This window comes from Mustela nigripes, chromosome 2, assembly GCF_022355385.1.
Source record: "Mustela nigripes isolate SB6536 chromosome 2, MUSNIG.SB6536, whole genome shotgun sequence".
NCBI lineage: Eukaryota > Metazoa > Chordata > Mammalia > Carnivora > Mustelidae > Mustela > Mustela nigripes.
This window is the reverse complement of record NC_081558.1, coordinates 217,987,827-218,015,024: the sequence shown is the minus strand read 5'-3', so window position 1 is coordinate 218,015,024 and position 27,198 is coordinate 217,987,827. Positions and strand designations below refer to the sequence as shown.

Below are 27,198 nucleotides of genomic sequence, written 5' to 3'. Positions count from 1 at the left end.
CCGCGCCGGGTGTGGCATGGGGACATGCTCAGTCTGTGCTTCTTTGTTATTCTCTAATCGTACTGAACGGTCCGGATTCCCTTGATAGAGAGCATGCAGTTGGAACTCATCTGTCTCTTTATTTTTAAAACCCAATGCAATAATTTGTTTATTTGAAGTGGGACACGGTAAGCCCCTCCTGGGTGCTACGATTCCTGAAATTCTAGAATATTCTAGAACATGTGAAGCCATTCCTGGGTTGCCTGGGTGGTTCAGTCGGTTAGGCATCTGACTCTTGATTTTGGCTCATGTCATGATCTCAGGGTCGTGGGATCGAGCCCCGTGTCGGGCGGGCTCGGCACTCAGCGGGGAGTCTGCTTGGGATTCTCTCTCCCTCTGCCCCTCCCCCCACTCTGTCTTTCTCTCTTTCTCATAAATAAATAAAATCTTAAGAAAAAAAACCTCATTCCCAATATCTTATTGTATGTTTTTAATTTATAATCTTATTTTTTCTATTTCTCTTGTCTTTTCTAAAACAAAAATTGTCATATTTTCTTTTTTTACAGATGTATACATCCTATTTATATCCTTAAGAAGGCTTTTTGATCGTTCTTACATATAATATTAAATACTTCCTAACAAAACGTCCGTTGATGCGCACCAGAGACGGCAGCGTGCTCCCCTGATCCTGCGGGATTTTTGTTTCAGATTCTTACTATTTTTACGTCTGTTCTAAAACCTGTAGTTACTAGGCGTCCTCATTTCTGCTTGCTCCCTGCTCACCTTTGTGTCCCCCAGCCTCCCGTCCCTGTCGGATCTGTCCATCTGTCCGTCCGCCTGTTGCTGGGGAGCATCTGTGCACAGTGCAGGGAGCCGGGTGCCGGGTCCTGCTCCGGCTGGAGACGTCCGGCTTACCTGATCGATCCGTGTCTCCTCTCCTTGCCCCCGTCCCCACTTGAATCCCCCCCACCGCATGGCATTTTCTTGCTCTCTGTTCTGTCCTGCGAGGGCACTAGAAGCCCCCCGAGGGCAGCAGTGGCCTGTCGCTTGGGCCGCTCGTTGGGGGCCTCTCCTGTCACGGGGTGTCTGGTCCTCTCTGTCCCCGGGTCTCTGCTCTTGGGCGCTGCCCGTCGGATGGGCATGGGCTTTGGGCACCTGCGTCCGTCTTGCGTCCTCCTGCCTGTGTTGGGGCCGATTCTGTCCTGCTCACGGGCTCACTCCCAGGGTCACTGTGCTCCTGAGGCCCTGTCACACTTGTTGTTCCCTGACCACAGCCCTCAGTCCCAGCACCTTGTTCTCCGATGGCTGCAGTCTGCAGGCTGGGCCCCCGTCCCAGCGTGCAAGTCTGCCGCCCTCTGTCCCTGCAGGGCACGGCCCCCTCTGCCCGCAGGGGCGAGTCCGGGTGCCACCCTAGGACCATGCCCACAGTACTCATCCCTCACTGCTCCTCACGGGAACATGCATAAGGAAGGGCAAGTCCCTCGCGGGCTCCTGGGGTCCTCCTCAGACACCCGTGGGCGGGGCGTGCGGGGGCCGGGGTCTGACGGCCACCTGTGGTGCAATCGCCCCATGTAAGCACTTCCTCCAGAGCAGCTTGGAACAGGAAGCACCGTGCCCTCCCCATCGGGGCTCGCCGGCTCGACCGCTCAACCGTGCAGCAGCCGGTACCGACGAGGCTGACGCCCCTCCCTGCCCAGCCAGAATGCCTCACCGAAGTCACCAGGGCATCAGCGGGGTGAGTGGATGGGGCTCCTCTGTGTCCAGGCTCTTTTTCTAGAGGGGAGCAGTTGGGCCCTGTGGCTCTTCCCCGGGGAGTGGCCCAGCCCTGGAGAGGGCCCTGCAGACCTGGTCCCTGTTACCCGCCCTGGACTTGTCTGCTCCGGGCTCCCTTTCCCGGAGATCCAGCAAGGGGACTGCTGTGTCCACCGTGGCCAGAGCCCCACAGAGCAACAGGAGCGTCTGTAACCGGGGACAGGACCGAGCATGGCCGGAGGACGGGCCCTAGGCTCAGTCCTTCGCCACTGGGTCTAGGGTCTCTTGACAAGTCCCAGACACTTACCGAGCCCCTGACGTGGGGGCTCTGAGGCCCTGCAGGGCCAGGAGGAGGCCTGGGGGGGCAGGCGAGAACCCGCCAGAGGGGCCAGAGCGGGTGGAACCAGGGCCGTGCGGGGAGTCTGGGGGCCCCAGCCCGCCTTCCTCTTCCTGCTTGGGACCCCTCCCCACCATGCCCCTAAGGTCGGCCGTGGTCGTCTGTCCCCCCAGAGTCTGTGTGTGTGAGTGTGTGTGGAGGTGTGCGAGGGTGGACATGCTGTGTGAAGGCCTGTGAGTGTGAGATTGTCTGTGAGCACGTGTGCACAAATGTGCACAGATGTGCATTAGAGGATGTGAGCTGTGCAGGTGTGAGTGGGTGTGTGTGTTGTGTGTGCGTGTGTTGTGTGTGCGTGTGTTGTGTGTGCGTATGTTGTGTGTGCGTGTGAGTTCTCCCGCTGCTGGGCCCACCTCTCCTCTTCAACTCTCAGAGGGTCTCAAGCTCCGGCTTGCTGCTGTGAAGGTGTCACAGGACAGCTGGGTTTAGGGGACAGATGTCAGGTGTGTGACTGCACAGCTCACTGCCAGTCTCCTGGGAGCCTGTCCCTATGTCTCCTGGGAGTGGGGGGCAGAATCCTGGGGTCAGCCGGGACCCTGACACGCCACACTCCACACCACCGCCATCTCACCTCCTCCCGGTGCCCCGTCCTCTTTCCCTGACCCGGGCTGGGATCCTGCCGGCTTGCCCAGCTGGGCTTGCCACACCTGGAGGTGGGGGACTCCTGGGACCCTGCTGGACAAGGAGGAGGGGCAGCTGGGGGCGGGCCCCCCGCAGCCTACAGTCCTCGCAGAAGGTTCCAGTGCCAGCTGCGGAGCCCGCGCTCCGTCCCACATCTGGTGCAGGCACGAGGCTTCACTCCGGGGACGCCAGCTGTCCAGGTAACCGCAGGCTGGGCTGCTCCGAGTGGCCCGAGCTAGGCTTCTGTGACAGGGAGGGGACCAGCTCTGCCGGGGTCCCTGCACCGGGGCTCACACCTGTTTCTCTGCGGAGCTGGTAAGCAAATCCAGGAGGGAGGAGAAACGGGGAGGGGCTCAGCATGGCCCCTGGGCTCTGCCCTGGCCTTGGGCCTCCAGGAAATCTGGGTGGAACTCCTGGCCCTGGGCAGAGGCCGCAGGCCCCAGGCCAACGTGGGCATTGCCTAGAGATTTCATGAGGGACGGAGGGCCGAGACCGGCAGGGGCCTTGCAGAACACTGTGTGGAGGACGCGGCCCGCTCTCTGGGGCGGGAGGGACTGGCTGCACCCCGGGAGAAGGCCTTCCCGCAGCAGGGGGAGACCCGTAGCTCAAACTCCCTTGGACGCTGTAATCACATGTATGATTCAGAACCCCCTTCCCTGTGGGGTCGGGGACCAAGCAGACCCCGGCTTCCGCGTGGCTCCCCTGGCGTGGCTCCCCCGCTTGGTGTAGACATCCCCGTGTCAGCGCCCAGACAGAAATGTGGGTCCTGGGGGACAGTCGCTTTTCCTTATTCTCATGAACGTTGAGTTGTGCTCCCACACTTTCTCTGCTGTCAGGGGCCCCCTGGGAGGGCCTCCCGGATGGGAGAAATACTTTCCAGCCGGACAGCTGGGCAGGCAGCACCGGCATCTGGGGCCGGAGTGGGCAGCAGCCAGAGGGCAGCCGCTGGGACCACCGCTCCCGCCCATGGCCCCCAGGGACATCTGCCTGTTTGCTCCTGACTTCTAACACCTCCTTGTCACGACACAGCCCTGCCCTTCGACCCTGGATTCATAACACGTCCTCTGTTTTAGGTACAGATCCGTTCTTTTAGGGTCCATCTGTCTTGACATGTTCCTCCGCAGTCTTGAGGTGCAGAAGCTTCCCGGTTCAGATGTACATGCTCTCCTGGTCCTTGCGTCATCCTGTGTCCCCACGCGGAGCCTACGTGGGCCTCTGCTGTGAAGGGCCCCTTCCTGGGGAACCCCCACCTGTGCTCTCCGCCTTTGAAGGCTGGGGCGCAGCCCACTCACAGTCTCTGACGCGGCCACGGCCGCGCCGTCCACCCCCGCCGTCGCGGGCCGCCCTCTGACCGCTCTAACCGAAGCCGCGTGGCCATCCTTCTCCCAATTTTGTTGCCTTTTTCAAGGAAACAGGTTCTGGCGGGTTTGTTGATTTTAGCTTTTTGGTCTGTTTTCCGACTCAGACGCACGCCCATATCCGCGCGTTTCCGCCTCCCTGTCCAGAGCTTTCCCGGTCTTTCCACCACTTCTGAATCGGCGTCCCGTCCCGTCCCCTCCGTCCGCGTCCGCAGCCAGACGCTCGGGCATCGGCCGCGGACACAGGCTTTCCGCCGCTGGGGCCGAGGCTGTTCTCTGCAAACACGATCTCGATTCCTCTCCGACGGGCGAGATGCTCTTAGTCCGATCAGCACGGGAGCGCGTCTCACCGGGTTCCCACAGTCACGAACCATGGTCGGCTCTGGGGCCTCTTGTCCTGGACACCTTTCGCAGATGCCTGTGGGGCTGTGCAGAGGACACGCAGGTCACGCCTGCTGCGGCCCCTGCTCCTTCTGTCCCTGTGTCTGTCCATCTGTCCTTCTGTCCAGAGCCTCGAGCTCTGAGCACCGGGGGTCCAACACACCCCCACCCGTACCATGTGGCTTCTGTCCAATTCTGTGTTTTCTTTTTTTTTTTTTTTAAGATTTTATTTATTTATTTGACAGACAGAGATCACAAGCAGGCAGAGAGGCAGGCAGAGAGGGGGAGGCAGGCTCCCCGCTGAGCAGAGAGCCCGATGCGGGGCTCGATCCCAGGACCCTGAGATCATGACCTGAGCCGAAGGCAGAGGCTTAACCCACTGAGCCCCCCAGGCGCCCCGGTGTTTTCTTGTGAAAAGCCGAAATGACCCCATCTCCACACTCTGTCTGTGGCATAAACAGGCTGATGCCTCGATCAGCTCCGTTGTGCGCATTTGCTTTTTTCCTCCGTGAAACAGCCCTGAGTCGTCCAGCTCCCGGGGTGAGTATGGACCGAGCACAGCCAGGGTCCCCTGTCCCATCTTTTTTCTTTATCGTTTCAGCGGCTCTGAAGTTCATTGTTTCATCAGGTGCATGTGACACCCGGTGCCCATCAGGCCAGGAGCCCCCTTCATGCCGTCCCCCAGTGCCCCAGCTCCCCACCACCTCCCTTCTCTGCCTCTGATCTTCGAACTTTCCCGCCAGCACCTCCCCTCACCCCCCAGGCTGCCCCTGTCACCTGATTGGGCATGTCCCTTGTAAGCCCCTGGGGATTGGCCCTCTGGCCCCACAGGCCTGCAGGTGCAGTGAACCCTTGGAGCTGACAGTGGCCTGGTCTGAGGGTTTGCACTTTACAAAACCTTCTTCTTTTTTCTTTTTCTTAAAGACCTTATTTATTTATTTGAGAGAGAGAGAGAGAGAGAGAGAGCATGAGAGGGGAGAAGGTCAGAGGGAGAAGCAGACTCGCTGAGCCAGGAGCCCAATGTGGGGCTCCATCCCCAGACTCTGGGATCTTGGGCTGAGCCGAAGGCAGTGGCTTAACCAGCTGAGCACCTCCCCAAGGCGCCCAAAACCTTCTTCTTTTGATTCGATGCGAGCCTGCGGTCAGGAAAGGATTCTTGGCAAGTTTTCTGTGCAAAAAGATGGTTTTATGAAGCACGAGGACGGGACTCGTGACAGAAAGAGCTGCCCTGGGGGGTGTGAGGAGGAGACGGTTATGCTCTTTTACGTTGGGGGCGCAGAGAGAAAGGAAATTTCTAAAGGGATTTTCTGTAAGACTTAAAAGGGTCCTGGAGGTCAGGCTATTAGAAGCTAAGGTTGCTTCTTGCCTCCAGCAAAGCCTGAACGATCCTGCTGTTGTGAGCTCCTGGAGGACCCTCCCGTCTCTGTGTTTGTCCCCGTCTGTGCCCCGTTCGGTGGAAAGGGGATTTCATTGTTTCTGCATTTGTTTTGTCTTCGTTCCCTTCCTCCTCCGTTGGACAGGAAGCCTGGTCTGACACCAGCTGTCCTGACGCAGACGCCGCGCCCCTCCCTCTGCCTGCTGCCCGCGGTGCTCTCTTTCTTAAGTTTCCGCTTTTCCTTGTCTTTTACCAAATATGGGCTGTGTGTGCGCGCGTGTACGTGTGCATGTGTGTGCGTGTGCGCGTGTGCGACCCGGAAGGACGGTGCTACGCCGCTCCTGTAACGCTCCCTCGGCTCTCAGACCCTCGCTGTCCAGACCTTCTGCAGGCGACCCTGCTCCACTGCATTCAGGCGACCCTGCTCCACTGCATTCCTTTGGGGACGGTGGGGCCAGGGCGGGAGCGCGCTTGGCCCGGGGTCGCTGGGTCTGCAGGAAGCCACCCGCGGGGGACAGACCCACGACTTCCGGCAGTTGCCCCCAGGCTGTGCCAGCGTCCCCACCGCGGATGGGACGTGCAAGGGTGGCTGTGTCCCCAAGTCCTCACAGCCGAGGGCGCTCAGGCACTGTGGGTCCCACCCTGCTCTCTGGGGAGACAAAGGCCAAAGTGCGGGCGGAGCGGGGCACCCTCCCTCGGAGGTAGGGTGGTGGGGAGCGCCTGAGCTGGGCCAGAGGCCCGGCCCACCCTGGAGCCTGCGTCCCTCCCCCTCCCCCAGGCTCAGCCTAGGCCTCCTGCTCCCAGGTCCCTGTCCCTACAAACAAGTCAAGGGCCCCCGGCGGCCAGTCCTGTGGTGCTGCAGACACACGTGCTCCCGGCCGGTCCCCCACTGAGAGCCGGAGGCTGGTCCCCCACGGAGGAAGTCAAGGCAGCACGTTCTAGCGAGGCAGGCCGCCATCCAGGTCGGGTACCCTGTGCCGCTGCAGGGCGGCCGGCAGGACAGGCTCCGAGGGCCCTCGGTCTGTGCAGCTCCACGACGTCAGTCTCGGGCAAGGCCCAGTCCCGGCCACTGGGCATGCCTGCCGCTGCCTGAGGGCAAGGAGGGAGCTGGCCTGCCCACTTGCCTGGGGCGGAGGAGGACAGGTGCGGGCTCTGCCTCTCTGTCCTCCCTCTGAACTCCCAGAGCCGCCGTGTGTCCGGGCATCCTGCCCTCAAAGGCTGGGGGACACGCAGACTGGGGTGCAGCTGTCCCCATGGCCACGCCGTCCCCGTGGCCGCCCCAGTGCTCCCATGGGCAAGGAGTGCTTTGGGACAGGGCAGCTCCCCACCCCTGCCCAGCTTCCCAAGGTCAGGGTCAGGACCTCGCAGTCTGTGGGTTACGAAGTGAGGTCCCTCCCTCTCAGTGGGAGGAGTGTGCCTGCCGAACCGGCACCCGGGTCCACATCCTGCTGGTGCTCAAGGCCCACAGAGCATACACGCTGGTTGTTGGGAATGTTTGGGGCTCGGTAGTACGGCAGCTGCTGCCCCAGGAGCTTGGTACCAGCTCACCCTGCCTGAGCACGGGTGTGGTTGGGGTGCTTGGGAAGGAGCCTCCCACCTTTACTGGGGACAGCCTTGGGGCAGGGTGGTGGGGTTCCCTGGAGGCCGACGTGCCCTGGACAGTGGCCAGGCAGGCCCAGGGCTATGGGGGGAACACTTGAGTCAGCACGGGCAGTCAGCTGTGAACTTTGGAGGGACCCAGATCGAAGCTGGGACTGGCCACAGCTGGCCTCAGCCTGAGCCCCACACACCAGGCTGGGAGGCAGAGATGGGGCCTGATGTGTCCCCGAGCTGTCCGCCCCCCGCCCCCTTGGGCCCATCGGCCGCTGCTCTGACCCAGGAAGCCACTGCGCTGTGTGGTTCTGCTTTTGACTCCAAAGGGGAAGGATGGAGCATTCTGACATTTTTGGGTCCTGATTATAATCTTGGTGGGGACCAGGGAGCAGGACGGTCACCTCCAAAAAGATGGGAGCCCGAGGCTGGGCAGGGCTTCGAAGCGCAGGAGGCCCTCCCTGCGAGGCCCCCGCCCCGGGCACGGCACAGAGGCAGGCGTTACAGGAGAGTAAAGCGAGGCCCACCTACAGGCCACGCCCAGAGCCCCACAGGCCGAGGTCGGTCTGGGTTGTGGCCTCTGCTGGCCCTGAGGATCCCCTCCTCGGCCCTCCCCAGGCCGTGTGACGGGCTGGGTGGGCCCCGGGAGCCTCACAGGCCTGCTGCAGGGGCAGGAGCCGGCATTCACATCACCTTCTCCGGTCGAGCAGGCCCCTTCCTCCTGCCACCCCTGATTCCTGGCTTCTCCGCACCGGGCTGCTCTCTGGGTCGAATGAGAAGACCACAGCCAGCTACAGAGCTCTGAGACGGGGGCGCCTACCTGCACGGGCGTTCCAGCTCCGGGCCCAGCCCCTGACTGGGGGCCCTGTAAGGGGAGGGCGAGGTTGCCCACGCTGACCGCAGCCCAGCAGGCCGTGGGTCGGAAGGCGCCCCTGTCTGCCTTGAGGACCCGAAACAAGAGCCTGAACGCCGGGCCTCCCCCACCGACCGTGGCTCTGGGGGCGTCGGGATCCGTCCGAGCCCAGCCCATCCTCGCCTTACTGCAGGTGCCGGGTTTCTGAGGACAGTAGGTGTGCCCAGAGAAAATCACCGTCACCTAGAGCCATGGCCTTGGGCCAGGCAGGCCTGGACTCTGTGCTCGCCCTCCGGCAGGGGTCCAAGCCGGTGGCTGGCTCAGGCCTCGCACCTGGGATGTGCTCGGGCGATTTCTCGTCCTTGTCCTGGTTCTGGGGCCACCAGGAGGCCTGGGCCGGGTGTGGCTCTGCTCTGTTCCCGGGGCTCAGGCGTGACCCGGCACGTGCAGCCCCACACGTGCGATGTGTGCGTGTGGTGTGTGATTGTGATGTGTGTGTGAGGTGGGCACCCACACGTGTGCGTCCTGCTCGGCCTCTGAGGGCCTGTGGGCACCCGCCACACCACTCGGGCTGTCGGGGAAAGGCGGTGGCTGGGGCTCACCCCAATTCTCCCCAGCCAGGGTGGAGGGACATGGGGCCGCCCAGTGCTGCGTCTGGAGGCCACAGCCCAGCATCCGGGGTGCAGGGCCACATCAATGAGACCCCTTCCCTCCACAGGACATGCTGTGCCAGCGCGCCCTGCTGCTCACACTGGGGGCTCTGCTCTGCCTCTGGTCGGGTGAGTTCTCCGCATCCTGGGTCGGGAAGAAGGGGGCCGCCCCCGTGCTCCTGGGTTGGGTTCCAGCCGCTGTGGAAGGACTGTGCCCCAGGGAGCGCGTCCCAGACCCCGGCCCCCGGGTCCCCACGCTCTGCAGCTCCTGGAGGCCTGGCCCCAGGCCGCCGGCCTCCCTCCTGCCCTTCCTGGTCCTCCTGCAGAACCCCCTCCTCCCCCGCACCCCATTCCCGCTGCCCAAGCACCCGCGGCTCTGTGCTGGCGGCCCGGCGCTCACGGAGCTGTGTCGTCTCCCCGGCGCTCACGGAGCTGTGTCGTCTCCCCGCAGCCCTCTGCCAGGAGTGCACCAAGTACAAAGTCAGCACGTGCCGGGAGTGCGTGGAGTCGGGCCCGGGCTGCGCCTGGTGTCAGAAGCTGGTAAGAGCCGCCGGGCACCGCCGGGCCCCTGACGGGCCTCATGCCCGTCCTGCGGGCCCGTCCCCGAGCTGGGCGCCCTCTCTCTGCCTCTGGAGCTGCTGGCACCCGGGGCGCCACCACTCTGTTCCCTGGGAGGGCGGGAGCAGCCTGGGGCATGGCCTGTTCGAGAGACAGACAGACAGACCCAGCCTCACCCCAGGGTGGCCGCGTACTCCCGACCAGGCAGGAGCCCTGCCCAGAGGTCACGGGTCGCGAGGAGGCATCCAGGGAAGCGAGAGGAACAGCTCTCAGTGTGGAAGGTGTGGGAGGCTCCACGTGGGGAGCCTAACTGTGCTGCGGTCTCCTGTCCTGCCCGGCTGTGGGGCCTTCCCGGACGGAGAGCAGAGACCTCCCTCCCGTCCCCTCCGGAAGGACGGCCAGGGCACGGCCCGCAAATGCCAGACCCACCCTCCTCCTGGACGGAACCCCCAGATGCCGACCCCGCCCCCTGCCCTGGGGGGGTCCCTGAGGTTCCGGCGCTGCAGGCGTGGCGGGAGCCCCGCACAGGTGCACACACTATGATTTTCTCGCGAGCACTCGCAAGCAGACTGCGGCCCCGAAGCCCGTTTGTTGAAAACGTCCCGTGTCCTTCTCACGCACAAGAGGCCCGCCGGAGACCCACAGTACGCTTTTCCAGGACGGGACAGCTGCCCCGACGCTCAAGCCCATCTGCCCGCCGTCCGCAAACATTTCCAGCTGTTCCAGCAGTGCCTTCGGCAGCGTTTGTGAGGAGCCAGGCTCCCGCTCTGCCGGTGGCGGTCCTGTCCCTTTAGTTTCCCAGAACCAGGACAGAGGAGCCCCCGCCCACATCACGCACCCTCGACATTTCTGACCAGGGCGGAACGGCCACCGTGTCCACGGCCTGGCATCTCCTCTGCTCCCGCCCAGAAGCTCCTGTGTCTCGGCCAGAGCCCCGCACGGGCTCACACCGTCACACCGTTGTCCCAATGCGAGTGACGCTAGCTCGGCCCACTCAGCTGATGTCACTGTTCCTCTACAGTGATTCCGTACTTTGTGGGGAGCTGTGCTGGGGCCAGGAGACCCCCCCTTCCCGTCGGGCTCACACCCCTCACGTCCGCACCCCGGGGTGATCGGCGCCGGCGTCGCTCAGTACCGCGAGGAGTGCTGTGGGGTCCATAAACTCCCGTAACGGCTTCCGACGTGAGGAGGAGTTTGTCCTTCTCCGCCGTCTCTCTCTCATCTGAGCGGCCCCACAGAGGGTTAGGGTTCTGTTTTATTCCGTCACTGTCATCGGAGGCTCAAATACTTCCAGCTTGGCCCGCGGGGAGCCCCTGCCCCGGCTGGCTCTGTGTCCCCCCAGCACACTCCTCGTCGCTCTTTTGAGCGCTTTCTGACTCCAGAGTCAGTCGCCCCAGGCCCAGCCCTACGTCCCGCCCCAAGCCTGGAACTCCTGTTCCCGGGTCCCTTTCAGGAGAAGCGGCTCCTGACACCCGCCGCGCACTTCCTCCGTCTCCCCCCCATGACGCTCCACGCTCCGATGGGACCTTCTGAGCGGCCACAAGCAGCCCACAGAGACGCTCAGGGTGTGGTCTTTCCCCTTGGATGCGGTCCGGCCACAGCGGGGGTGGGGGGACGTGTCCTCCGGCAGGTCGCAGCTCCCCTGCCCCTCCGTGAGCATATTCGATTCTGCGGAACCTCCGTGAGGTTCCCAGTGGATTCCACGGGAGGCTTTGTCGGTCCCCGGGAAGTTCACTTGATTTCTCGAGTTCTCCGAGCCTTGACGGAGTCCTGCGGGGGAGCGCCGGCCCCCCCTGCCCCGCGGCCCCCCTAGCCAGCCCCGCACGGCGCCTTGCCCTTCCCGAGTCTCCTTCCCCTCAAGGAAGCAGAGACTGGTGTCCGTGCCCATGGAATGGGGGCCCTGCTCCTGCTCCATTTATGGGGGCGAAGTGGGCATGAGGACACTGCCCTGAATCCAGGACCCCCACACTCCTCTCCAAACAGCGAGGGGCTTGGCCCGGAGTCCGGGCCTGTGTGCCGGGTTCTTGGGTCTCATGTGTCTTCTCTCAGGAGGGCACCTCTACCAAAGCGGCTGCCGCTGGAGGGGACAGCCACCCCGGCCGCCCCGGCCACTGCTATCCTCCCTGGCCACCCTGGCCACCTCTGGCAACCTCAGGCCAGGTGCCCCAGCCGGCGGCTCCCGGCCCTGGGACTGCTGAGCGACCGCATCGGCCAGCCTGGGGCTGGACACATGGGTCCTTCAGTCACTGCTGTGGGAGGCAGTGGCGGCAAGCATCCCGTCCCCCCACTGGGGTGATCTTGGAGCCTCACGGGGAGGCCGTCAGCACGTGGCTAGCTTCCTAGCCGCCCAGCCCCCACCCCACTCACCCCCGTGAGGACACCTGTCTGGAACCCCAGGTGCAGATAAGGAGGGACAGCCTCTTCGAAGGACCCCGAGGGTTGGACTTGTGCAGCCCCCACAGTGTGGCCCCCACGTGTCCTCTGCCCTCTTCCTGACCCCGAATGCCCCCCCCCCAGAACTTCACCGGGCTCGGGGAGCCGGACTCTGTTCGCTGCGACACCCGGGAGCAGCTCCTGTTGAAGGGCTGTGTGGCTGACGACATCATGGACCCCAGGAGCCTGGCTGAGACCCAGGGGGACAGGAAGGGCAGCCAGCAGCAGCTGTCCCCACAGAAAGTGACGCTCTACCTGAGACCAGGTAGGCTCGGGCTTGGCTGGGGGTGAGTCAGCGTGTGTGTGTGTCAGTCCCTCTGGGTGCCAGGGCCCACCAGTGGCGCAAGTGTCCACGTGGCCAGGCCAGGAGGCAGGTAGGTGAGCCCCGAAGACTGTTGGAAACCTCGAGAACATTCCCCTGTGGGCCTCTCCCCTCTGCCGGCAGGAGGATGCCCCCACACCTGGTGTCTGCTGCTTTTGCTCTGTGTCCTTCCCAAATGGGAAAGGGAACCATCTGGGGAACACTATTCTGTCCCACTCTCGGAACGCCAGGTGTGCTTGGCAGAGTCAAGGTTCTGATAAGTCCTGCAGCCAAGCAACCTGAGCGACTGTTTAAGTCAGTGTTGCTCAAACTGATTTGACCCCAGAACCTTGCCTGTGCTCCAGGAGGCGCCCTTCAGGAAGGGGACGGGGACGTGGTGAAGAGCAGGACCACGGGGACAGGCCAGGGTAGGGCTGGGGTGGAGCCTGCCCTGTACCACTGCCCCTGGGCTGGGAACCAGGCCCGCACCCGGATTGCTGGGGTGCTGGGCGGGGACAGAGCAGGCTGCCCAGGCCGCCAGGCCCACCTGCATCTCAGCAGTGCTGGGTGAACTGGAGCTCTCAGTGGTAGATTTATGTCTGGAACGTTCTGTGGGGGGGATGTGGTTCCTTCCTGAGGTGCCCTGTGGCTTGTCCGCAGGCCTCAGGGAGCAGTCGTGAGCATTTGGGGACCCGTAGGAGGTATGTCAGTGCCCCCAGACATCCTGACTCTCCCGTCTCTGTCGGCAGGTCAGGCGGCTGCCTTCAATGTGACCTTCCGGCGGGCCAAGGGCTACCCCATCGACCTGTACTACCTGATGGACCTCTCCTACTCCATGCTGGACGACCTCATCAACGTCAAGAAGCTGGGGGGCGACCTACTCCGGGCCCTCAACGAGATCACCGAGTCCGGCCGCATCGGTGAGGCGACCCCCCAGTCCCAGCCGGCCCTGCCGCTCACACGCCCCCCCACGGCCACGCAGGGCAGGGCACTGGCGGGGGGAGCTCTGCCAGGGACCCTCATGGGGAGGGTTCCAGGGGAGGCCCCCTGGGGAGGCCCCTCCTGGACGCTGGCTCCCCTGACACCGTCATGCCACGCGAAGGTCTGTGACCTGCACGGCGGTCACACCGTCGAACACACGTGCCCGCCCACGGACCCGGTGCAAGTCGGGGGCCAAGGGGACACCCGCCTCTCATCTCGGCCCCCTCCCCGGCCGTTGTCCCCGCGTGCAGGACACGCACACGCTTGTGCTCACACACTCGTCTGCCCCCACGCTCATGCATGTGGGTGTGCGCCGTCCCGTTCTCTCGCCTGCCCTGGTGCGCAGCAGGGAAACCGAGGCTCGCGGGCAGACCCCCTCCCCCCGCCTGGGGCCGCCCCTGCCTCCCGACCTCACCCCGCCCGCCCCCCAGGCTTCGGGTCCTTCGTGGACAAGACGGTGCTCCCCTTCGTCAACACGCACCCCGAGAAGCTGAGGAACCCGTGCCCCAACAAGGAGAAGGAGTGCCAGCCTCCCTTTGCCTTCAGGCACGTGCTGAAGCTCACCAACAACTCGAACCAGTTCCAGAGGGAGGTCGGGAAGCAGCTCATTTCCGGAAACCTGGACGCCCCCGAGGGCGGGCTGGACGCCATGATGCAGGTCGCCGCGTGCCTGGTGAGGTCCTGTCCCCGGCCTGGCCCCCGGCCTTCCGCAGACCTCCGCCCTGCAGCCACGGGGCCGGCGGCTGAGGGTGGCCCCGTCGGACTCAGAGGCCCCCATCGGCCCCGGGGTTTCCGGGCGGCCGTGGGGCCTGCCGCTTGCCCACACATGTCACTGTGGGCCTGTGACACTGGGCCACCGTCCACACCTCCGTCCGGTGCACGATCTTGCAGGGCGAGCCCACGGAGCAGTGTGGCACTCGCAGCTCCTGAATGGCATCACCCCTGCCATGGCTCCCCCCCAGGGAAGGCGGCATCCCCCCCAGGCGTCCCCCTGTGTGGTTTCAGTGGTGGGTCGCCGGCCCCGCCCCCAGCAGCCCTCCCCTAGCCTCATCACCAACCCCGGTGGTCGCCCCATTCCGTCACACCTGCTGCGTTGGTGCTGTAGGTGCTACGGTCGGACCGCTCCCTGGCTTCTCTGTTTGATTTGTAAAGATTTTATTAATTTATTTGTCAGAGCAAGAGAGCACAAGCAGGGGGAGCAGCAGGCAGCGGGGGAAGCAGGCTCCCTGCTGGGCAAGGGGCCTGATGCGGGGCTTGATCTCAGGACCCTGACACCATGACCTGAGCTGGAACAAGTCAGACGATGAACTGTCTGTGCCCCCCAACGCCCCTTTTTTGGTTTTGTTTTTAATATTATTATTATTTATTTTTATTTTTGTTTTATTATTATTTTGTATGACATGCTGTTTTAACCCTTCCCAAACCAGACTCCAGGCTCCTAGCCTCTCTGTGGGCCCAGGCACAGCGACCGTGTTTCTGTTTTTGTGCCCTGCCTGCTCTGTGACTAGCGAGTGTCGCTAGTGTCCCCATGTCACCCGTGTCCCCTTGCACGTCCCCCAGTTTCTGTCATCCTTTGTTCTACCGTGTTTCATGTTGTAATACGCATTTCTGTGAGCATTTTCTGTTTTGGGAGTATTTCCCTAGGATTGGTCCCTGGCCGGAGTGGCCAGGGAGGCCATGGGCTGTATTTCAGCCGACAGTACCCCCCCAACCCTGCCATGTGCGAGGGCATTTCTCCAGCAGCCCCGGTGCTGGAATCCGGACTGGACTGCGGACCCCGAGTCCCGCGGCTGGTCCCGGGAGGGGTCCTCCTGTTCCCAGGAAGAGCAGGTGTGGGGCACAGGCACGGCCCGGGCCTCGAGGCTGCCCCACCACGCTGTGCCCACGGGGGAAACTGAGGTCGTGATCCCGCCGTCTCCCCAGGAGGAAATCGGCTGGCGCAACGTCACTCGGCTGCTGGTGTTTGCCACGGACGACGGTTTCCACTTTGCGGGTGATGGGAAGCTGGGCGCCATCCTGACCCCCAATGACGGCCGCTGCCACCTGGAGGACAACACGTACAAGCGCAGCAATGAATTTGTGCGTGGCCCTCCCTTGTCCCGTGTCCCGGCGCCCCCAGAGGAGCGGACAGCAGGGGGTGCTCGGGAGGGAATGCCAGGGCCGGGCTGCAGCCTTGGGGGGGCTCTGCTGGCGGCACAGGGTGCCCAGGGGGCTGGGGGCAGGTCGGCGTCCCCTGGTCTGGTCCCCGACCCGTCACAGGAGCTTACCTTCACCCGCTGCGACCTGACGCGGCAGCCTGGAATTGTTCGGGGGTGGGGGTCCGGGCTCTGGGCCCCGGGTGGGGCGGACAGAGGGCCCGGGGCTCTGGCCCTGACCCTGGGCTGTCTGACCAGACCTCCCCTCCAGGACTACCCGTCAGTGGGCCAGCTCGCACACAAACTGGCTGAAAACAACATCCAGCCCATCTTTGCAGTGACCAAGAGAATGGTGAAAACCTACGAGGTCTGTGGCGTGGGGGTCCTGAGCAGCGGGGGCCGGGGGAACCCGCAGGCACTGCAGATGCCTGCGCACAGCTGGGCGGAGGGCAGGGGGCGGGGCGCAGGAGGGCGGGGTGACAGGGGGAGGGGCATAGGGGCGGGGCGCAGGGGGGCAGTGGGTGGGCGCCCGGGCGCTGGCGCTGCGGCGGGTGAGGACGCGCGGGCCTGCGGGGGAGGAGGGATGTTCTGCGGGTGGACTGGACCGCAAGGAGGCGCCGGGTGTCCCTGTCCGCTGCGGCGCGCGAGTGTCTCTGCTGACCCAGGGCTCGGTTCACACGGGTCACACGGTTCACACGCGTGCACCTGCCCAGCCCTTACGCCCCAGGTCGGGTGTGTTCCACGGGGACGCGCCCCCACACGCCCGCGCCCGAGCCGGTCCCCACGGGAACCAGCTCTGCACGCCGACCGCACTTGTGTCTCTGCTTTGGGAACCCTGGTCTCCCGGGACTTCTCGGGGTGACCGCCCTGCTCGACTCCGCAGAGTGCGGGGACCTTTCTGTTCCTCCTCTGCCCTTCCCACCCGCTGTCTGGCACCAGGTTTGCGTCAGGCCTTCCCAGCACACCCGGTCTGGCCTCCTCTGGGCTCTGGGGGGGCTGTGAGGGCAGCTGCTTTTTCCCCCACCCTTGGTCCTGGTTGTCACCGTGGTGGGGCTTGCTGCCACTTCCGTGGGGGGTGAGATGCCGGCGGGGGGCCCAGCCCCCAGACATCAGCAGCTCCTGCTGTGGGTTTTCCAGGCTCTGAAAGAAGACAGGACCCCGCAGGCAACACAGCGGAGGGGGAGGGCAGGGGTCCAGGAGAGCCCCTGGGGTGGGCCCCGAAGCTTGCCAAACCACAGGGACAGGGGTTCCGTGCGGGGCTGGTGACCGGGTGCAGGACCTGGCAGGCCACCCGAGGGGCCACTCGGGTAACTTGCTGTCGGGGCAGGACAGTGTGGGGATGGGAGCGGAGGCAGGAGATCTGAACACAAAGCGCCAGCTTGGACAGTGCCCTGGAGAGTCCCACGCCTTTCTGAGCCTGTTTCCTGATTTGTGGGGCTCCTGGGTGAGGGGCATCGAGGCCACCCAGAGCCTGTCAGGAGAGCATCTGCTGGACTGTCCTTGGTGCCACACACTGAGGGACAGCAGGCTGGAGGGACAGGAGGGGGAAGAGCCCAGTTTCCCAGAGCCATAAGGGTGGGGGTCCTGCACCCGGGGTGGAGGGGAGAGGGCGCCGGAGGCCACAGGGGCTTGATGCCCGGGCTGTGGCGGGCCTTGTGGGCTCCTTGGAGGTACCTGGATTCTATCTGGGGAGTCATGGGGGGGCTTGGGGGCAGAGAAGTGACCCAAACATCGGTTCTGTAAGATAAAGCAAGGATTCGGTCTTCTATGGACCACAGAGCGAGGGACACGGGGTCAAAGAGTCATTGGCCTCCACACGCGGCAGCCTGCCTGCGCGGGACGCCCGGCCTGCCCCCCACGGGCGTTACTGCGATTACATCACATCACTATGGAAGTGCTCACCACCCACCCCTTCCTGATGGTGTCGGCACATTTTGTGATTTTCTGCCCTGGCTGTACCCGACGAGTCCACTGGGCAGGGACACCCGGTCGGGGCGGCGAGGCCCAGCTCGTCCCAGCAGGTCACAAGCTGGAGATCGGCCACGGAGGAGTGCTCCCGGCAAGGAAATGGGCTTGTCCCGGGCCACTGACCAAGTGCTGTCTTAGCCGAGCGATAAGCTATCTGGGGGAGACGGTCTGAGCCATTTTATAGCGAGAAATAAACCCTCTGGGTGTTATGAGCTCCAGGGACGCCGTGGCTTCTGTGGCCCCAGGGCCCCGGCTGAGACGGGTCTGGTCTCCTGGCCCAACAGAAACTCACCGAGGTCATCCCCAAGTCGGCGGTCGGGGAGCTGTCGGACGATTCCAGCAACGTGGTGCAGCTCATCAAAAACGCCTACAACGTGAGAGTCCGGGTGCCCGTGGGGTCCCTGGGGCAGGCGGCCAACCCCACCCCCCACCCCGCCCCCGGCGCAGGCCTGTGGAAGGGTGCTCTCCGAGTGCATCCTGGACAAGCAGAGCCTGGCTCTTCCCACGGCCCGTCAGGTCCTGCCCCAGGGGTGGCCTGTGTGCGCCCCGCCCGACCCTCGCGTGAAGCGCGGCCTCCCGCCTCCTCCTCGCCTGCGGTCCAGTGGGCGTCCCGGCTCCGCAGGCTGAGAGCTCCTGGGAAGTGCCCTCGGACTGAGCTAGGGCACTGCTGAGGGCTGCTCCTCGTGCCCTTGTGGGGCCCGAAACCCCCCAGGCAGGCCCTCCTGCGTCATCACACCCACCACACTGGCCCTGCTCACCCACCAATGACTATCTCTCTGTCTCTCCCTCTGGCTCTGTCTGTCCCTCTAGTCTCTGTCTCTAGCTCTCTGTCTCTCTCTGTCTCTATCTCTGTCTTTGTCAGTCTCTCCCTGTCTCTCCCTCTCTATCACCGTCTCTCCTTCTTTCTCTGTCTCTGTCTCCCTCTCCCTCTGTCTCTCTGCTTCTTCCTCTGTCTCTGTCTCTCTGTCTCTCATTCATTTACACAGTTTCCCCATCTCCTAGCCCATGCCAGGCACAGGGCATGTGGTGGTGGGTGACTGCCAGGCCCCATCCTCGTGGCTTTGGTCTGTCCCTGTCGGCCCCTCCCCAGCCTGTCCCGGGGGGCCCCCCCAGCTCCCCATGGGCATGTGGACAGAGGGAAGGATGAGCAATGCAGGGGCGTCAGCGCCTCGGCCGGGAAGCCCCGGGGACAGCGGGAGGAAGCCCCCTAACCCACAGCTGCTCTTTCCCCCCAGAAACTCTCCTCCAGGGTCTTTCTGGACCACAACATGATCCCCAGCACCCTGAAAGTCACCTATGACTCCTTCTGCAGTAACGGGGTGTCACAGGTGGACCAGCCCAGAGGGGACTGCGACGGCGTCCAGATCAACGTTCCGGTGAGACTCCCCCCCCAACCCTTCCGGAAGGTTCTCCCTCGGGTGAGAGCTAGGAGCGCCCAGGCCCACGGCTAGCACAGGAACAAGCAAGGACAAGGGCCAGGGTCACGGCCAATTCAGCTCTGTCCCCAGGCACCCAGTCGCTCCTTGTGCAAGAGAAGAGGTGCGGGCTCCCCAGTGTGGACGGAGGATGGGGCATGGCAGCAGCCCCTGGGGCGGAGGCTGGCCAGCGCCTACCGACAAAGACGGAGGTCCTTTGTGTCTGGTTTCCTGATTCCAGGGTTTCGGGTTTGGGGGGTTCTCTTCAAAGGCGCTATTTTGTTTACTTATTTTTAAGTAGGCTCCGCACCCAGTGTGGGGCTTGAACTCGTGACCGTGAGATCAAAACTCGGGGGCTCTACTGAACCAGCCAGCGCTCCTCTTTCTTTCTTTGACAAAGATATTAAAGCACGGGCCACACGGATGATTAGAAGTAGCGTTGTTTCTAGGAGTTATTTCCATAACATTGTGATATTATTATGATCATAAAAATTAAGTTTTTCCTTTTTCTGGCTGGAAACCAATATTCAGCAAAAACACTTGCTGTTCTTGCGATTTTATTTGATTTTATTTTTTTTTAAAGATTTTATTTATTTATCAGAGAGAGAGGGGGAGAGCACGAGCACAGGCAGACAGAGGCAGGCAGAGGCAGAGGGAGAAGCAGGCTCCCCGCGGAGCAGAGAGCCCGATGCGGGACTCGATCCCAGGATGCTGGGATCATGACCTGAGACAAAGGCAGCTGCTTAACCCACTGAGCTACCCAGGCGTCCCTGTTCTTGCGATTTTAAATAGGACATTGGAATGCCTTCAAGTATGTCACTCGCTCAGGGTCGCACCTAGACTCTCACAGAACTCTCTCTCCCTCCCATGGGGCGACCCACTCGGGACTTTATTCAGTCCTTCGGTGGGCTGATGGCTTCTTTCACGCTTCGCTGTGTTTCTGCTCTGCGTGAGTGTCCCCTACAGCCCTACAGCAGGTCACTGAAACTGATCTGGGGTGTGGCGGCTTTTGACACATCGGTGCTCCCTGAAGCCCGAGCTGCTGACTTCCCGGTGCGGGGGACGGGGACTCCGCTCTGTCCCACCTGGTTCCCCCAGGGCACGGTCCCCTACCCTTTATCTGGGGTCAGAGCACCCCTCCATATCCAGAATTTAGAGCCTCCTGAGGGATTCTGGCGTCGCAGTATTCCAGTCACGGAGAAAATCTGTGTCCTTTCCCAAGCCACTGAGGCTGCTTTCCAACACGTGAATGTTAAAAACGTTCCAGCAACACCCACCCCGCCCTGGTGTAAGGCCAACCCAGAAGATGACGGGTGTGGGGGCAGCTCCGGCGGGGCAGGAGCTGCCACCCCCACGTTCCTGCGGGTCCAGCTCTGCTGACCAGACGCCGTTCTCTCTCTCCTCGTGTTGGGTGCCAAGTCCTGGATGAGCGTGGGGTGTTCGGTGTTCTTCCCTCCGTCCCCTCCTGGGGTCCGGGAAGGGCTGGGTCCTCCCCCTGCTCCAGCCGGGCTCCTGGACAGACCCCGAGTCCAGGCCGCAGGGCGAGCAGACGGGGCAGGTCTGGTCCCGCCGCCCCAGCCTGGCCTGAGCCCTGCCTTCCCCGCACAGATCACCTTCCAGGTGAAGGTCACCGCCTCGGAGTGCGTTCAGGAGCAGTCCTTCCTCATCCGCGCCCTGGGCTTCACGGACACGGTGACCGTGCACGTCGTCCCCCAGTGCGAGTGCCACTGCCGGGACATGAGCCAGGACCGCCAGCTCTGCGGCGGCAAGGGCTTCCTGGAGTGCGGCATCTGCAGGTGCGGAGGGGGTGAGGCCTGCCTCGGCTGATCCAGCGGCGGCGGAGAGAGGGCCGGGGGCATGGCACCCCCCTCGGGACCTGAGCCCGGCCGCTCCCACCACAGGTGTGACGCTGGCTACATGGGGAAGAGCTGTGAGTGCCAGACGCACGGCCGGAGCAGCCAGGAGCTGGAGGGCAGCTGCCGGCGGGACAACAACTCCATCATCTGCTCGGGGCTGGGGGACTGCCTGTGCGGACAGTGCGTGTGCCACCAGAGCGACGTGCCCAACAAGAAGATCTTCGGGCGCTACTGCGAGTGTGACAACGTCAACTGCGAGCGCTACGACGGGCGGGTCTGCGGGGGCGAGGGTGAGTGCGGCGTGGGCGGAGAGGGGCGGGGGGAGGCTGCAGCGGACAGACAGGCGGACCAGGCGAGCGGGGCCGTGGGCAGAGGGACGGGAGGGAGGGGCTGAGTCCCTCCACCTCCTGCAGAGCGGGGCACGTGCGACTGCGGCAAATGCCACTGCCGGGAGGGCTTCGAGGGCTCCGCGTGCCAGTGCGAGAGGTCCACCCGGGGCTGCCTGAGCGCCGAGGGCTACGAGTGCAACGGGCGCGGCCGGTGTCGCTGTAACGTGTGCGAGTGCGACGCGGGCTACCAGCCGCCACTCTGCCTGGAATGCCTGGGCTGCCCATCGCCCTGCGGCCGGTACATGTGAGTGCCCCCGCCCCCCGCGCCGCTCTCCAGCCCCTGCGGCTCCTCCACCAGCAAACACCGCTTCCCCCACCCCGGCCTCGGCCTCGCAGCCCACGTCACCGCAGGGGGCCCCTCACACCCACCCCCCAGCAGACCCCTCCCGCCACTGGGCACCGAGCTCTGGGGCGTGTGCTCTCACACTCACGCTCACGCTCGCATTTGTGCTCGCGCTCACACCACACTGGCGCTCACACTCACACTCGTGCTCACGCTCACATTCACGGTCATGCTCCCACCTGTGCTCACACTCATGCTCACACCACCCTGGCGCTCACACTCACACCCGCGCTCACGCCTGTGCTCATGCTCACACTCACACCCGCGCTCACGCCTGTGCTCATGCTCACATTCACGATCGTGCTCACACCTGTGCTCACACTCGCGCTCACACTCACGCCCGTGCTCGGCGCTCACGCCCCTCCGCAGCACCTGCGCCCAGTGCCTGAAGTTCGAGCAGGGCCCGTCGGGGAAGAACTGCAGCGCGGAGTGCGGGAACGTGGGTCTGCTGAGCGCGCCCCCGGAGAAGGGCCGCCGGTGTAAGGAACGGGACCCGGACGGCTGCTGGGTCACCTTCACCCTGCGGCAGCGGGCGGGCCGCGACAGCTACGACATCCATGTGGACGACAGCCGAGGTGAGGCCGGCGAGGGTGTCTCTCCCCACTCAGACGGCTGGCCTGGGGGTTAGGCAAGCATCCACAGCCACGGTCCTGGCCTGCCCCCTCTTCCTTCCCCACGTCGTGACCTGTGAGAGGCGGTGCATGGCTTGTCCCTGCACAACAGCGCTGTTCCGGCCAAGGGGACACGTGGGGGCTGGGTCCCCACCCCCGGACCGTTGCCTGGGGCTCCCGAGAGTGGGTCCACAGAGAGCTGTGTGAAGGCCACCGTGGGCTCCGATCTCAGCCCAGGAGCCCAGGCGGCACGCCTTCTAAAATGCTGCTTGCCTATCCGTCACTGGGCTCCGGGGCCATGCCTGGCCTGGTAATGGTTGAAGACATGAGGACACCAAGCCTGTCCTCGTGGGGCTCACATTCCAAAGGGGTGGGGCACACTTGGCCCGTACCAGAGACAGCGTGGGACTGTGGCCAGGGTCATGAGGTGCAAAGATGATGGGGGTGCTGTGTGGGCCCCTGACGTCAAGGTCAGACAGTCTCTCGGAGGGGGACCACTGCTGCCGAGACCGCGCAGGGGAACTGGAGGGCATGGGGTCAGGGGCCCTTGGCTCTGGGTTTCGATGGAGCCCCTGTGAGGCCTGCGATGATTTGGGTCTCCCTCCAAACGTACCAAAAAGCCATGAGCAGTTTGGGGAAGTGCGAGGGACACATTGGAGTCGTGTGTTCGGAAGCCGAATACGGACCCACGAGGGGCCCCTGCCGGACACGGGCACAGTGGCGTGCAGAGGGACATGTGTGGGGGTGGTGGGGGCATGGGGCAGCGTGGACAGAGCCTGCCCTTGGATGGAACACAGGCATGGGACCAGGGGGAGCAAGAGGCAGACCCATAGGCCCCAACAGGTGGTGTGGGGGTCAGGCTACTTTTTAGGAGGAACACTGGGTGGGTGATAGCGACGGACACGTGTGGGTGCCGAGACGTCAGGAGCACAGACACACATTGGGATGGGCCCCAGGACTCTGGACAAGCAGCCTCCAGGGGTGTGCGGGGCACCCAGATGTTCAGCTCCCCCTGCTTCCTGCTCAGAGAGGCTGAGGGCAGGGGAGCTTGGGGCCAGGGGCCCAGCCCCCAGGGTGGATGCCGCAGGCCTGGGCAAGCCGTCCCCCGAGGCCCTTGCAGGACGGAGACCTGCTCCCAGCTCCCCTTCCCACGGAGGGAACCCCGGGGAGGCGGGTGGGGCTCAGGGCTTCTGTGTGGCCAGGAGCTCACGGCCTGTGCCCGGGGCCCGCACAGCGCAGCCTGCCAGCCTGGAGCGCTGCCGCTGGCTTTCTCTGACCCCAGATTGGGTCCTGTCTGGGTTTGTGCTGCTGTGGCCAAGTTGTTCAACCTGCATAGGACACTAAGGCCCCCTAGAAAGGCCAGTATGTTGGAGGGAGCACAGGGAAACATGGGTGTCCAGGGGCAGGCAGATAAGGGCTCCATCCCTTGGTCAGGGGCTGAGGTGTGACACAGCCCAGCCTAGCCCTCAGGGAGGGGTCAGGTCGTTTGGACCCCACCCGGGTTCCCTCGGGAGGCTTTCGCCCGCTGAGTGCTCGTCCCTAGACTCAGGGAAGAGGTTCTGGGGGCCCTGGGGGCCCTTCCTACTCTGTCTCTGTGAGTTTCAGGGCCGGGGCCCTTGGCTGTCCCACCTGGGGGCAACCGAGTCGGGAGGTGGGTATCTTGTCCAGGCTCTGCCCTGGCTAGGGGCATCCTGGGCCCCACTTTCTTTCTGGGTAACAAGGGTTGTTTAAGCTTCCTCTAAAACCACAGGAGGGGGTCCCTGGCTGAGGGTTGGGGGCTCCCTTCCCCACCTGTTGCCGTGATGGCGAGCACGGAGGTGGGAGAGCTCTGTCCGCCTCAGCAATGGGCAGTGACCTGGGGCAGGGCACCCATGGGGCCCGGTGAGCTGGGGTGGGCCTGACACTCGCGTGTGTACTTCTTCCTTGCCTCAGAGTGTGTGGGGGGCCCCCAAGTCGCCCCCATTGTGGGTGGCACTGTGTCTGGCGTTGTGGCCATCGGCATCCTTCTGCTGGCCGTCTGGAAGATTCTGACCCACGTGAGTGACCTCCGCGAGTACAAGCGGTTCGAGAAGGAGAAGCTCAAGTCCCAGTGGAACAACGTGAGTGGCTGTCCCTGGGGTTGAGGCTGTCCCACATGCCCCCACCACCACCACGCTCCCCAGTCCACATGCCCCTGTAGTTCATCTGCGGAGCTGGGACCCCGGGATGGTCACCCCCGCTCCTGGCTTTCTTCCCCTCCACTAATGAGTCGCCCTTCCCTCCAGGACAACCCCCTTTTCAAGAGTGCCACTACAACAGTCATGAACCCGAAGTTTGCCGAGAGCTAGGGCGCTCGGTGAACCAGGCGGAAACAGCCCAGCTCGCATCTCCTCCAGGGACGGGGTCACAGTCCCCGACAAGTTCACCCATTAACCTGAAACCCCACTGTCGTTTTCTGCTCTTGAGATAATAGGTATGGTCGGTGACAATATGGATGTGTCCGAAGGGACAGCCTCCCCCTTCTGTCGCATCCAACCTTGTAGTAGAGACTTGAAGAAGGAATCGCTTGGGTCTTACGAGGTTCGGTGCGTTTTCCTATAAAACTTAGAGTGGCAATCTCACTGTGGCACAGATTTATTTATGTTCGAACTTACTGTGGTATAAAATCACCTTCTGTTGGTGACGTGTTTCCCAATCGTGTGTATGGAAGAAATAAAGAAAACTTCAGGTGAGGCTGTGCGTGAAAGCTGGGCTCTGTGCACCCTGCGAGGGTCTGTGTGGCCCGCGGCCATGGCGCGCGTCTCTCTCCTTCCTCGCCTGTCGGCTGGGTGTCCACGGCCCTCTCCGCCCCACCCCTGCCCCACTTCCTAAGCAGCTGCTTCCCCTCCTTCTGGGGCCAGTGCAAATCCCCGCTGGCTGTGCTTCTGATGACCGGCCACGAGTGGATTCCGTGAATTTGCGGAGCGGCTCACTCGCTGGGTTATGGATTTATTACAAAAGATGTGGATGAACGGCCCCATGAAGATAGGTGTAGGGCGAGGTGGGGGTGGAGAGCTTCCATACCCGGGGGGGGGGGGCTGCTGGCCCCATGATGCGGACGGTCGGGGTCCAGAGGTGACGACCAGGAAAGAATTCTTGAGACCCCTTTGGTGCAAGAGGGGTCTTATGAAAGCGTGGGCCCGGGGCCACGAGGCTTCCAAGGGATCTGCTGAGCGACTTCCGCACTTCGGAGCGGGGGATCTAAAGACAAGGGAAGCTCCCAAGAGGACTTTCCTGTGTTCACGACTCTCGGGATCCTGGAGGCCAAATCCTTGTCAGATTCTTCCCTCTAGTGAGGGATGCAGACAGCAGGGAGCTTCCCAGAAGAAGGTGACCTTCTGCCCCCGTCAAGCACAGGTCAACGGTTACAAGGACATTCAGCTTTACCTGCGTCCCCTTCTGCCTCTGTCCCCCACGTTAATGCCACCCTGGCGCCCCTATCCTGCACAAACTGGCAGCTGGGCCTATGCATGGGGTACCTGGCGTTGGGTTCCAGACTTTGATCGTAAATTCTCTGTCAGGGGCTCTGCTCCGGCAGGTGGGGCAGCCAGAAGGGACTACGCCCCATCATGGCCCAGGCCGGCCGCCCGTTCCAGCTCCGTCGCAGCCCAGCCGGCACCTGGGGGGCTGGAAGCGACAGCGTCCCACGGAGGCGGACCTCCCTGCCCAGGGGCGGGCACTGTCACTGTCTACACGTGTTGCCTGCTCAGGTCAGCGTGCCGCTGGGTTGAGACTCACGGACCCAGCCCCGCAGGGCCCACAGGCCCAACCTCCACAGAGACTGTGTCGGAGATGCAGTACTGGTCTGGGTATAGACCCAGCCTGCTGAGCTGGGAGCCCCATGCGGGCTCCATCCCAGCACCCCAAGATCATGACCTGAGCCGAAAGCAGAGGCTTTAACTCACTAAGTTGCCCAGACGCCCCTGGGGGCACACGTCCAAACCCAGGCAGGAGGGTATTCATTTCTAAGGGCAGAAACTGGCCAGGCCACCATGCTAGCCCCAAGGCACCCTCCTTCTGGCCCTCAGATCTGGCACTCATGTAGTCCAGCCCCGGGGGTGGTTTCCCACACCGCAGGACGGGGCAAAGGTGAGGTCAAGCTGCCTCCAGCGTCGCCCGGACAAGGAGGCACACATACACAGTGACCGACAATCCTGGCACACGGGCCCTGGCACACGGGCCCTGGCACACGGGCAAGCTCAGTTCTAGGGGCGGTGGGACCTTCCCAGGGAGGGGAGGGAACGAAGCTTTAGAGGCCACGGACCGAACCGCTGCCCGACGGGGCAGTCTTGACCCCCGGATCAGACTGCAGCGCCCACGGCAGTCCCGCCCCCCTCGACGCCGAGGCCGGGGAGGGACGGCAGAGCCACCGGCCAGCGAACGGCATGGGGACCCCCGCACGCCGGGCTGGCAGGCGGACCCCGCGAGAGCCGCCCCAGCCGCGCCCTCCGCCCCCCGGGGCTGCCCCGACCTGCGGCAGCAGGAAGTGCGCGGCCCGCCCCCGCGGACGACTGCACGCCCCGGCCCCCGCGATCACGCACACGGTCCGCACGCAGCGGCCGCCGGCGGGGAGGCGGACCCGGGCCCGGGTCGTCTCCGCGCGGCTTCCCCGACTCGGGCGCCCGCGGCCCTGCGAGCTCCCTTCCGTGCGCACGGGGCCCGTCCGGCTGCGGGCGAGGACACCACCACCAGGTCCCCGGGCCACCCTGCAACCGCCGCACGGCCTCAGGGACCAGGTCACCGCACCCCTGCGGCCGGCGACACCCGCCGCGCCCCACCGCCCCCCGCCCGCAGCCGCGCAGGCGCACCGAGCCGCAGCAAGCCCCGCCTCCCGCGGCCCCGCCCCGCCCCCGCCCCCGCAGCCTGGCCTTCAGCCGCGCACGCGCACTGAGCCTCGGGAGGTGCCTCCGGAGGCGGGGGAACACGGGCCGCGGAGGGAGGGCGGGTCGGCTGGGGCGGGGCGAGCAGGGACCCGCGGCTGCGCACTCGGCCGTACCCTCGCCCCGCCCACTTCCGGCGTGAGGCTCTTCCGGGGGTGGGGGGCAGCCCGCCGAGCCCCGCCGCGGAGGTGGACAGTGTCCGCCTGACGTCCGACCCACCGGCCGAGGGGCTGCGGGCAGCATGGCGTCCGGCGGCGCTCCCGGGCTGACGCGGCGCTGGCGGCTGCTCCTCCGCGGCGCCGCGCTCTTCCTGCTGCTGCTTTCGGCGGCCGCGGCGCAGGAGCCGTCCGGGGCGGG

At 64.2% G+C, this 27,198-nt stretch overlaps 2 protein-coding genes across 2 annotated transcripts in view; both read left to right on the top strand.

Annotated features, from left to right (window-relative positions):
* Positions 1-1,561: 1,561 nt before the first annotated feature.
* ITGB2 (integrin subunit beta 2) lies at positions 1,562-24,655 on the top strand. The gene is made up of 16 exons (XM_059392505.1): positions 1,562-1,714; positions 9,022-9,082; positions 9,405-9,493; positions 12,029-12,209; positions 12,995-13,165; positions 13,658-13,899; positions 15,150-15,305; positions 15,633-15,728; positions 17,614-17,703; positions 18,565-18,705; positions 20,353-20,540; positions 20,646-20,890; positions 21,014-21,233; positions 21,702-21,907; positions 23,876-24,042; positions 24,208-24,655. The coding sequence occupies exons 1-16, from the start codon at positions 1,682-1,684 to the stop codon at positions 24,268-24,270; spliced, it is 2,349 nt and encodes a 782-aa protein (XP_059248488.1). The 5' UTR covers positions 1,562-1,681; the 3' UTR covers positions 24,271-24,655.
* A 2,318-nt stretch (positions 24,656-26,973) lies between these two features.
* Positions 26,974-27,198, top strand: part of PTTG1IP (PTTG1 interacting protein) — a 20,066-nt gene continuing 19,841 nt past the window's right edge. Inside the window, exon 1 of the mRNA XM_059392504.1 lies at positions 26,974-27,197. Within this exon, the coding sequence (XP_059248487.1) occupies positions 27,083-27,197 (115 nt within the window). The 5' untranslated portion in view covers positions 26,974-27,082. The remainder of the gene's footprint in view (position 27,198) is intronic.